The 11,861-nt window shown below is 43.8% G+C and overlaps 1 protein-coding gene across 1 annotated transcript in view; it reads right to left on the bottom strand.

The window, feature by feature from the left end:
- Positions 1–665: 665 nt before the first annotated feature.
- Positions 666–11,861, bottom strand: part of FNTB (farnesyltransferase, CAAX box, beta) — a 97,933-nt gene continuing 86,737 nt past the window's right edge. The window contains exons 10-12 of the mRNA XM_006891806.1: positions 4,695–4,806; positions 3,735–3,849; positions 666–1,024 (exon numbers count right to left, since the gene is read on the bottom strand). Coding sequence (XP_006891868.1) covers positions 893–1,024; positions 3,735–3,849; positions 4,695–4,806 — 359 coding nt within the window. The 3' untranslated portion in view covers positions 666–892. The remainder of the gene's footprint in view (positions 1,025–3,734; positions 3,850–4,694; positions 4,807–11,861) is intronic.

Genomic DNA, 11,861 nt, shown 5'->3' with positions numbered 1-11,861 from the left:
GGTTAATACTCTGGGGAGAAAAGGTAACACTGTCTCTGAGGAAGGCAGCCTGGAGCCTGGTGGACGGAAGATGGCAGGAGACTGATGGGCATGGGCAGCCACCACTGACTTGAGGACATCAGAGGGCTTTCCATAGCACGTGGGTGGGTGAGGGAAATGGGCACAGGGGGCCGCTTCCTCTTGAGATTCCTTTTCCACACATAATTGGTTGCCCAGGTCAAATTCCCTATACCTGGGGTTCAAGTGAATCTCGCTGGCACATCATGTGGCCTCAGAGTGATGCAGGGTCCGATCTCAGTGCAGGAAGGACTGGATGGAACTCACACGGGTCTCTCCCTCAGCTCTGTGCCCTTGCACATGGCCAGGGTGGGAGGGGAGAGGTACCAAGCAATTGCAGGGCCTTGGGTACTTCCTTGTGGGATCCCGTCGGGTTATGTCAGGCTGTTTGTCCTGGAGAATGCGTATTTCCAGCCCTCAGGAGGGCGCCCTGTCAGGCGATTTGGTGGAGTGTAGTGAGGACTTCAGCTGTAACACTCGCAGGCATCATTCATTCAATATGACTCTCCAGGCCTGAGAGATGGCAGGAGAAGCAGCCTCCTTCCAGCACGCACTGTTCTTGAACCAGGCCCTGGCCAGGCCAGAGTCGGGTTTGGATGTCACACAAACTGACAGATTTTTGGTTTGACAGATGTGGAGCTAAATAAGAAACCACATCAACATGTTCTCCAGACCCAGAGCCAATGGTTTGGTTTGGTTTTGACAAGAAAGGAAACGGAGAGAGTCATGGCTCCAGAGCGGCTAAGGCTTGTGCAGCACAGAATGTACCACACGTCGGATCGTATCAACCTTGGTCTGACTGGGGTGGGCACAGAGCCGGGGGACCCCGTGGCATCTAGTCGAAGGCAGGCTCTGCTGCTGCCTCACCCTCCTGCTCCTCAAAGTTGGGGACTGGCTTCTGCAGAAAGTGCATGGTGGCTTGGATCACCTTATCGGGTCCAATGTTGTATACGGGGTGAGTGGGCTGCTGCAGGGAGAAAGGCAGATACTTGTTAGGGCCTCAAAATGTTCACCTCCTCACACCCGTAACCACAACTCCAAGAACTCACTACCCAACCATCAGGATATACATGAACTCTTACCACGCTCTCACCAAACACTGAGCAGCCTGTGCTTATTGTCCAACAGGGCCCTTGTTAACGGTCTAATTCTATGAAACACCAAGTAGCATTACACAGCCATTCAAATGCATGCTTTCAAATATTTAGTAACATGGGCAGATGCTTGTAACATTGTGAAAAATAGTATATGAAGTATTATCCCAAACTTATTTTGAAAAGTGTTTGTATATGTGGGCAAAGAATTTGGCTTGGCTCTTTTACTCTGGTTTCTGAAAATAACTCAAGCCATCAAGATGCCTTTGTTTTCCAAAATAGCTGGGCAAGCAGGGGCTACACAGGCCCATACACTTGGCACATGAACTCTGGAAGGGAAGGCTGCCTAGAGTAGCGTAGTGATGCATATTCACTGCCTGCATGGGTAATAATCATGCAGTAAGGCTCAAGTGTGCCATCTTCACTGAGGTCCCATCGAATGGACCTAGGAATTTGGCCCCTCTGTTGGTGATCTCACTGAATCATGAGAACATCTATGTAGGAGAGAGGGAGAGACATGACCTTGGGAACAAAGGAAGACTAGTGGCTCTGGGACCTCTCCCAGATCTTGCCTGCTACATCTCTATGCTTATCATTTCTGGCTATAATAAATAGGTAGCTGTGTGTACAGGTAGTTTCTGCAATTTCCATTGAGTCACTCTAGCCCACCAGGGGCAGTAAGAACCAGGAGACAGGCTGGAATTTGTCTACTTGGCAGGGGCTGGAAGGAAAGAGTCCTAACATGTGGAGATGCAACTGAACAGTCAGCATGAGCGTAAAAGTGTCACTTGGGTGGCCGGTGTGAGAATGAGGACGTGGGACAGTGGGGAGATGAGTGATCATCACATATTAGAAACTGGCCTTGGATTGGCTATTTATTATTCATATAATACATGTGAGCTCTGGTGGCCTTGTGGCAAGAAGCTGTGCTGCAATCCCAAAGGCACACAGCTCAAGGCCACCAGCTACTCAAAGCCACCAGGTGCCCCATGGGAGAAGGATAAACAATCTCCTCCCATGAGATTAAATGCCTCTGAAAACCCAGAGAGTCAGCAATGGTCAGTTCTAACTACACGGTACACAACAAAAACAACAACAGTATTGCATATGAATAGATATATACCGAAATAGTAGCACTGATGTGTGGCTGTTTTTGTGCCATTTAACTCAAATCCTTGGTAAAGGACCAAAGATTGGTAAGTTCCAGAGTGAAACCTGAGTATGTGCAACTGTTTTTAATTCCCTTTTTCATATTTGCATATCCATATTCCAAATACTGAAACAATAAACATGTATTTGTTTATAACCAAGAAAAGGGACCACAACCCTATTATGCACTTAGTGTATCAGGTCATGCTGGAATTCCTTTATCTTATTGCACTTCATCACAGAAGCGTAGAGAACACACATCTGAGACAGTATGACCCCAGGCCGGCTTTCCTGGCCCTGCCATTCTGAGAGTGAAGAGAGCAGAATTACAGGACACATTTCTAAAACTGTAAGGGAACACCAAGAGCAACTTCATGGCCAAATACATGAAAAACAAACAAACCCAAAACACAGAGTCATTTAGTAGAATATAGTCAAAACTGATTCAAGACAGAAGTTTGCAAAGCCTCTGTGAATACATAAAATCCTTACTTGCTTTTCTGCCACCACTATTTTGCCTCCATTCCTAACCTTCACTAAAAAGATATCAGACCTTAATGGATTGTTAGGCGAGTAAATCTTTTCAAACCCATATGAAACATCATCTCTAACCCATACGGACATTATAAAAAGCAAGGGTGAGAGGCAGGAGCCACCCCTCTGATTTTATGAAGCTGTATTATCGTAAAATTACACACAACTGTTCCAGACAATGGGAAGAGGCCCCACCATTGGATCACAGTGGACATTCTTACTTGGACTCACTTCTCTGGCCCAGTAAACCTGGCTCGAGTGTTGCCTGCACACCAGGCTGTTCTAGAAACAGATGGAGCGTGAACATGCTGCCCTGGGGGAGCCAACATTACCGCGGGAAACTGACAATAAGCAAGCTGAACTAATGCGTTACAAGCTGCAACGGGTACCCTGGGGGCACAAAAGAGGTTCCGTGGCAGAACACCTGGGATGACCCCAGTACAGGAGGTGTTCGGTGTGGCTTCTCGGAAGAGATGGCACTAAGCAGGGGCCTCAGAAGAAGAGGGCAGCCATACGGAGCAGTGTGGTTGCAGATGTGCTACAGGCCTGTAGGGACTCGCGGCCTCTGGGTAACGCCAATGTCTGTGGTTTCCTCAGAGGGAACCCCTACAAGTGGGAGGTGGGTCTGAAACTCTAGAATCAAGGCATCAAACCTCTCTCACAGATTAGATTACCAGCCCAGAACCTTGGCTTGGCCGAGAAGGTTGATCCTGTCACAATCACAAAAATACAGAGTGAATGGGCTGCAGAATGGGAAGAGGGTGGAACTGCAGGTTGACCAGCCAACCCACATAGCATGGGCAGAGCTAGTTCCACCAGCACTGGCTGCGCTGCCTCCGTGGTCAGCCCGTGTCCCGGTGCCCTTAAAGGAAGGGAGTGGAGCCCCCCGGCCCGCCTTACCAGAGCGTTCTCGGGCACACCCAGGACCACGTCATGCAGCATGGCGCCGCTGCCAAAGTGCTGGGCAATGGACAAGCCGCTCAGGCAGTAGCAGGTGTGGTAGAAGTCCCGTGACCTGCAAGGACAGTGTGGCTCTCAGCAGGTGCCCCTCTGCACCTCAGACTCCAAATACCCATGCTGGGCAGACACCCACACACCCCACCTGTGTCCCCTACCTGGCTAGAGGGAACAGCTCCCCTCCACAGTTGTTTTTATTTTGACCCGTCCCTCAGCCCTGTCCAAGAATGGGGAACTGTAATTTTAGAGCTGGCTTCTCCAGCTGTCTTTAGGAGAGGGCCTGAGAGGTACAGGGCCATGGCCAGAGCTAAATTAATAAACTTCTCTATAACAAAACAAAAATATCTAGAAATGGGCCAAATTCTATCCCTGGATGCAGGGAGGATGTGAGGACGTGGAGGGAGCAGAGGAGGACAGGGTGTATTTGATTGTCTTTTTTAAATTATGGCACATAAGGGGATCTCAGATTTTAGTCATGTAATCGATTCTGTAATAGGTGCCGTGATTACAATCTCTGTTTACGACACTCAGGGGTTTAAAAAATAAAAAAAATCCTGTATCTTATTTTATTAAATCAGTTTGCTATTAAAAAAAAAAAAAGAAGAAGCCAAGTCAGCCAGTTATCTGCTGTCTGCTTATCTGGAGAAAGGAAGTGTAGGTGAAGGGGGTGCAGGGGGGCATGCAGGAGGAGGAGCCAGGGCTATGGGACATACAGAGGACACTCTCAGCTGGGGTGCATCATCCAACGCAACCCTAGCACTAGGCAGTAGAAACGCTTGCAAGGATGAGGAGTACCCAGGACTTTCCCTTAGAGGCTCTGCCACATGCCTCTGCTGTGTCCCCACCAAGGGGAAGCTTCCCCTCCCTCCCCGGTGGCCCCTCCCCGCCAGGGAAGGCACTCACTTGCCAGGCTTATCCAGCAGCCCCCCCATGGGGCACTGGCAGCACATGAGGATGTACTCCTGCAGGGCCTGCTGATGAAACATCCAGTGGCTCATACTGAGGGCGGGGTCACCTGTGGAGGCAGAGGATGGTGAGTGCCAGGCACCAGCAAGGCAGTGGCAAGGCCCGATGGTGTCCTCAGGGTTCATTACCTGTAGAACCACCTAAAGCTTCTCTTTATTCTCGGCACTTATGTCCAAGGCAAAAAACAAAACAAAAATACAGCTTCTCCTGAACTGTGAATTCAAAGAGCAGCTCAAAGTGGTACTTTCACTTTCCTTAAAATGTACCCCACTAACCTGGATGATCACCCTAACCAACAACCAGTGAACTAGTCACTTTACTTACCTTTCCAGACTGGCCTGCATTTGGTCCTTGACTCTTTGCTTGTTAAGGTATAACAGACCTCTCAAACTTGTTAAGCAGACTCTAATTAGCTATGGAGTCATTTAACTGGGGTAGTAATATCTACTTCTAATTGCCTAAGCCTAAACTTAGTCTTGCTTGAAAGGGAATTCGTTTTTCTCTCGGCTCAAAGATATTTTTTCCTAAGAAGCATTCCTATAGCTGCTTTTCTGCATCATATGATAGAGAGACGTTAGTTGGTGAGAGTCGACTGTAACTTGTAGCAACCTTACAGACAAGAGAATGAAAAGCCACCCGGCCCGGTGCCATCCTAAAGCCATCCACTTGTCTCTCAGTTTGTTGTAGTGACATGGTTTAGATGTTGCTATGATGCTCGTAGCAATGACAATATTTTACATACCAGCCGGGTCACACATGTTGGACAGGTTTCAGTGTCTCTACTGAAAATTAGCCAATGAAAACCTTTTGGAGAACAACATGATGACTGATTAACCCAAAGTTGGCAATGCTGGTAATAAAAGTAAACCAGGGAGCTCTGGTGGGTAAGGAGTTGTCCTGTCAACCCAAAGGCAGGTGGCTGAAATCTACCAGCTGCTAAGAGCGAGAAAGATGGTAAATCTCCTCCTGTGCAATTTACACTCTCTGAAAACTCATGCAAGTGTCAATTATGAGTCAGTTCTGATTCAAAGGCAAAGCAGGCATTGGATTCCTGGCATTTTCTTTAACGGTGAAAACATTATCCAGAACACCTAGCCCCTCCATTCCCACAGAAACATTTAAAAACTATCGAATGGCCAACAGACTCATGAAGAAATGCTCCAAATCACTGGCAATAAGAGAGATGCAAATCAAAATCACAGTGATACCATCTCACTCCAGTAGCAGTGGCAAAGTTTAACAGGACAGCAAGTAGTAAGTGTTGGAGAGGATGTGGAGATAGGAACTCTTATACACTGTTGCTGGGATTGTAAAATGGTACAACCACTCTGGAAGGCAGTTTGGTGCTTCCTCAAAAAGCTGAACATAAAAATTCCGTATGACCCAGCTATTCCATTGCTTGTAAAATACCCCGAGACAATGAGAACCGAGGCACAGAGACTTGTATGTCCATGTTCACAGCAGCATTATTCACTATCAAAAAAATATGGAAACAGCCCAGATGTCCAACCACAAACAAATGGACTGACAAGTTGTGGTACATTCATACAATGGAATACTATGCAGCATGCAGGAGCAATGATTTTGTAAATTACTACCTAACTTGGAAAGCATTATGCTGAGTGAACTCAGTCCCATAAGGATAAAACCATTATTATAGTAGAATGAGCATGAAGATCCAACGGGGAGAGGGTGGAGGGGTGAAGATGGGCAGGGGGAGGGAGTTAATTTAGGGTCATACAGTTTAATGGGATGGTGAGGGGTGAAGGAAATGGGAAAGACTCAGTGTGAAAAACAAGGTATTCGAACTTTGTAACGAAACCAGTATAAATTAAAAAAAAAACCCACAAACCAACAAACTATTGTTTGAACGACTTCTTCATTCATAAGGCCAGTCAGATGGTCAGAAAATTCTATTGGCAGTGCCATCATCACATAGGGAGGAAGGACACATTTCTGATGGACAGATATGATGGCAAAAGTATTAATATGAGAATTAAATACACATACACAGAAACAGAAAGAATGTGTATAAAGGCCTTGCTCAGTTTGATACTTTGATGTCTAGGTATTTAGGCTACACAGACAGTGAACAGTCTGTAAGTGGCAGCTGAATATTGTCATTCTCTTTCTAGTCTTTTTGTTTCTTTACATATTTTTCTAAATCTCCTAAAACCCACTGCCATCAAGTGACTGACTCACAGCTGACCTTCCTTAGGGCTTCTGAGGTGTAAACGGCACAGTAGGAAATTCCCCATCTTCCGCTCCTAAGGAGGGGCTGGGGGATTTGAACCGCTGGAGAGGCATGCCCTTGGTTTAGTAGTGCAACTCCTCATGGTCTAGGCCACCAGAGAGCTCTTTTTATAATAATTATGATTTTGTATTTTATTTTTTTCTCATTTACTCTTGGAGAAATAACTCTTTTAATCTGTTAATTTTCATAACATTCTTCTGAACAGTCACACAATATTTCATTAAGCAGAACCTCAGTGGTGCAGCAGTTAAGCATTCAGCTGCTCTGAGGAGAAAGGTGTGTAGCTATCTGCTTCTATAAAGATTATGGCTCTGGAGATCCTGTAAAGTGTTTCCAGCCTATAGGATTGCTAGAGTCAGAATCGGTTTGGTAGCATTTATTTTATTATGTGGATTTGTTGTTGTTGTTGTTATGTGCTGTCGAGTCGCCTGCGACTCATAGCGACCCTATGTACAACAGCCCTAAACTCCTCTCTGTCCTGTGCCAATCGCGGATACACAAGGCAAATGCATCATAATAGACACCAGGCAAAAATCCCAAATACATGAGTATATAATCTTCTATAGTAAAGATTTACTTATTATAAGTAAATACAGCAAATATTTACAAGAAATAAAGCATATAAAGGAGAATATGAAGGCAAACTATTTAAGTATGGAATGGTTGTATTTCAAACAAAGAAAATGAAGATATTTCCTAGAGATAGAAGAACGCAGGTCTTCAAACTGAAATCTTCAAGGTTCAGACCAGGGTAGACTGAACTTGATAAGACATGGGCATACCAGAATGAGACCGGAATGGAGAAAATTATAGAAACTTACTCTTCCTTAGAGAAACAGGTGCAACGTGGGAAACGCATAAAACCAACTCTCGTGACCGACAGAGCATGGAACAACAGTGCCTAGCTCCAACATGGCAGCTAGTTAGCACTACTTCTGGGTCCCTTTCCACAACCCTGGCAATAATACTATCTCCTGCATCAGGCTGCCGAAAGGGAGCATTAAGCCTCTCCTGAGCCTCCCATTCAAGGGTTTCCACTTGTAATTCTTCCTGGTTTAGATATTGTTGCGGCGCACTCACAGCTTACACACTTGAGTCTGTCCCAATTTCACTGCCTTGGTTATGACTAAATCTGTTCAAACCAGTTTGAAGCCCTGGAAGAAAGTGATGGCTGTTTGCTGAGTTGAGCACTAGATGAGTAAAGTGTTGTGGTTGGCTGATGTTTAGGGTCAACACCTAAACACTCATCAGCTTTAAGATTTTAATCCCTGCACCCCAAGAGATGCACAAACTGTAAGAAGCCCGCAACAACCAAGACCAACTGAAGGGAGAACGCTCAAGCCTCGAATTTCATGCTCACTTAACCGGAGCATACTCATTAAAGCACCTGCATTGTTTTTATGACTTTTTTCTCTCATTCTCCACCTGTAAGTAGTTAACTTTGCAGATGACACATACATACATAGGACTTCACTATATGGTTTACTTATTTCCAGCTCTTTGCAATTATTAAAAAAATGATGCAATTAATATCTTTCTGACTATTCTTATTCTCCATGTTTCATTTTCTTTTGCAGTGCTTGCGTGAAGCAATCTGTGAGGTATTAGGGTAAGACCTCAAAAGGAGCAGAGCATCGTATTTTCACCAATGTGCACAGAAACTGTAGTAGTCACTCTCCCGCAGCGGGAGACAGGTCCATCTGAGTTGTCATTAGCTCAGATGCACAGATGGGGCTGAGGGGCCAAACACGGGTGCCAGAAGGGCATGCAGGATTATTTTCTTCAGATAGATACACAGGAGTAGAATTATTGAGTTAAAGGAAATAAATGCTTCTTAAAGCTTTTAGCAGATGTTGACAAACTATCTGTTCATTACTCCCTGGGATCCACTAGTCAATTTCATTAATCTGGCATTTTGGATTTTACTCTTCACTTGTGGCAAATCATATGGATATTTTCCCCTGGTTTTACCCTTTGATTTGGTTATTTGTGTGACTGTCTTTTTCAGTACGTAAAGGCTTAAACATATGCGGCAATCAAAATATTGGTATTTTTCCCCTTTGTGAGTTCTCTTACCAAGTATATGTCATAAATACTGAGTTTCTCTTGGGGGGTAATAAAAATGTTCTAAAATTTATTGTGGTGACGACTACAAAAGGTCTGTGGCCATACAAAAATATCATCAAATTTTACACTTAAAATGGGTGTATTATGTGGTACTTGAATTCGCTCAATGATGCTGTTATTTTAAAAGGCATATTTATTAAAATTTAGGATAACTGCATTAAAGAGATGTTATCACATACATGTATCACACACATTTATGCTGTATAACAAAAGGCTACTTTTAGCATATAGATTATAATCATCATATGGCTAAAATTAGACTCTGCAAAGAAAATGCTATTTTTACCACAGAAAAGATTACAGAGTTGTTTCAGCTCCTCATATATTACTGGAGTTTAAAACTTCCTTGCAGAGATCCAGAATTTGCACACCAATTTTCATAATTATAGTTAAGATGAAGGGAAATATGATTATAGGGAATAAATGCATTGGAACCAGCCTTTTAAATCCCTTCTATATACACACACATTCCCTTAAATTATAGATACTCATAATAATGTCACATTGCATTTCAAAGTTACCTTTTATGTAAGAATTCAAAAGTCTCCCTGAACAATAACTGACAGGTGTAGCTCAATTTCACAGGTGGAGACCTACAGGCTTAGGGGAGACCTCACAGAATACACAAGAAACTAGTTAACTATCAAAGGGAAAAGAATCCCACAGGCTTGCTGCCTTCTTATTGATCCATAATATATTCACTAGTCTTGAATCTTTTTGAGATAGCAGTAATAATTCATTCTTCATCTCAAATACTTATTCTACACTTGCAAGAAAGGGCGCTCTGGTGGTGTCCAGCATCCACAGGGAGTGGTAACCCAAAGACCACACCTCTCTGGTGATTTGAATCCTCAACTGTGCTCTGCAGAAGAAAGATGAGCAACCTCTTCCCGTGCAATTTATTCTTGTTGTTAGGTGCCATCATGCCAACTATGACTCACAGTGGATTTATAAACAATAACTATCAGTCCTGCCCTATCCTGTGCCATCCTCACCATCTCTGATATGCTCGAATCCACTGTAATCTCAGAAACTTGTAGAAAGGTGAGTTGTGAATCAGTTCTAACTTGATGGCATTAAGCTGAATTACATATGCAAGACAGTCATTGGCAATGCAACTACTGGCAGTCAATTGGGGGTCAGTGGATAACCTGGATCCATGTTGTGCACTGTCAACCTTTTAGTTAATATGATTATTGCATTTAAAAATGTACTAGTTCCTGACATCCAGGCAGATATATGCATACCCATGTTTATCGCGGCTTTGTTCACAACAGCAAGGAGTTGGAAACAACCCAGGTGCCTATCAACAAACGAATGGATAGAGAAGCTGTGGTATATTCGCACAATGGAATACCACGCTGCATTGAAAAACAAGGAACTCATTCAATATTAATCAAAATGGGTGACCCTGGAGGACATTTTGCTGAGTGAAATATCTCAGTCACAAAAGACAAATACTGCATGGTGCCACTGTTGTAAAATGGGACTGACATCAGGGTTGGGGAGAGACTGAGAAAAACTGGATAAATTGTGTATACTGCACTGAAACAGATTAGGGAGAGAATAATTTAAAAGCATTGTATGATAGGGCGTTAAGGTTATCACAAGAGTCCACAATTAAGGTTGCATAGTGGAATGTACTTGGGGTGGTAGGAGGGGTGGTAGGAGGGGAGATTGTGTAGCAGGGAGAGAGTTTTACTTTTCAAAGAGAGGAGTGAATGGGGGGGAGGGCTGGGCAGGGAGATAAGTGCAGCAGTGAGTGAAAATCCAAAATTTCTGTAAATGTTCATTAAAATTATTAAAATTTAAAAAAATTACAAAACAAGATCTTGCTAGAGACCATTCAACTGGTACAATTCCTAGCCTATGCAACTTATGTGGACACACAACTCATCTGGCAATGGAGGCTTAGGCATTGTGATGATGCTGGATGGGTTTCTGTGGAGCTTCCATACTACAAAGAACTAGGAATAAAAGTCTTGGTGCTACTTCAGAAAAATCAATCAATAAAAACCCTAAATTATTTTTAAAAAAAAGTACTAGTTCAATGGAAACAGCCCAAACCACTATAGGATGAACTGAGAAATTATAATACATTCACATGATGAAATACCACACATCATGCAGGAGTAATGATTTTGTAAATCACTAACTTGGGAGGAACTGGAGAGCATTATGCTACATGAACTAACTCAGTCCCACAAGGATAAATACTGTCTAAGACCATTATTGTAGAAATAGAAAACTAGTAAAATGTGTGTGAGGATCCAAAGGGGAGAGGGGAGAACAGAGGGGCAGGGATGGGTGGGGGAGGAGGTAATCATAGGGTCGCACGGTTTGACAGATGTAGTAGTGGGTGCGTTGAGAAGGTGGGGGGGCGGAATCTGGTGTGAGGGTCAATGTATATGAACTGTGTAGGTAAACCAGGGTAAAATTTTTTTTTAAATTGCAAGAAATAAAAAAAAATTTAAATATTAGTTCATTTACAAAAAATAATAATGTATACCGTGGAAAACAACAACAACAAAAAACCAAAACAAAAGTATGGAAGTATATCAACTGAAAGATATGCCTTCTAGTGCCACTGTTGTAAAACAGGGCTGACATCGGGGTTGCGGGGAGAATGAGATGTTGTTGTTGTTGTTATGTGCCGTCGAGTCGCTTGCGACTCATAGCGACCCTATGTACAACAGCCCTAAACTCCGCTCTGTCCTGTGCCA

The sequence above is a fragment of the Elephantulus edwardii genome, unplaced genomic scaffold (assembly GCF_000299155.1).
Source record: "Elephantulus edwardii isolate Elephantulus edwardi_28Jun2011 unplaced genomic scaffold, EleEdw1.0 scaffold00104, whole genome shotgun sequence".
In the NCBI taxonomy this organism is placed as follows: Eukaryota; Metazoa; Chordata; class Mammalia; order Macroscelidea; family Macroscelididae; genus Elephantulus; species Elephantulus edwardii.
Note: the sequence above shows the minus strand (reverse complement) of the source record. Positions and strands in the feature narration are given on the sequence as shown.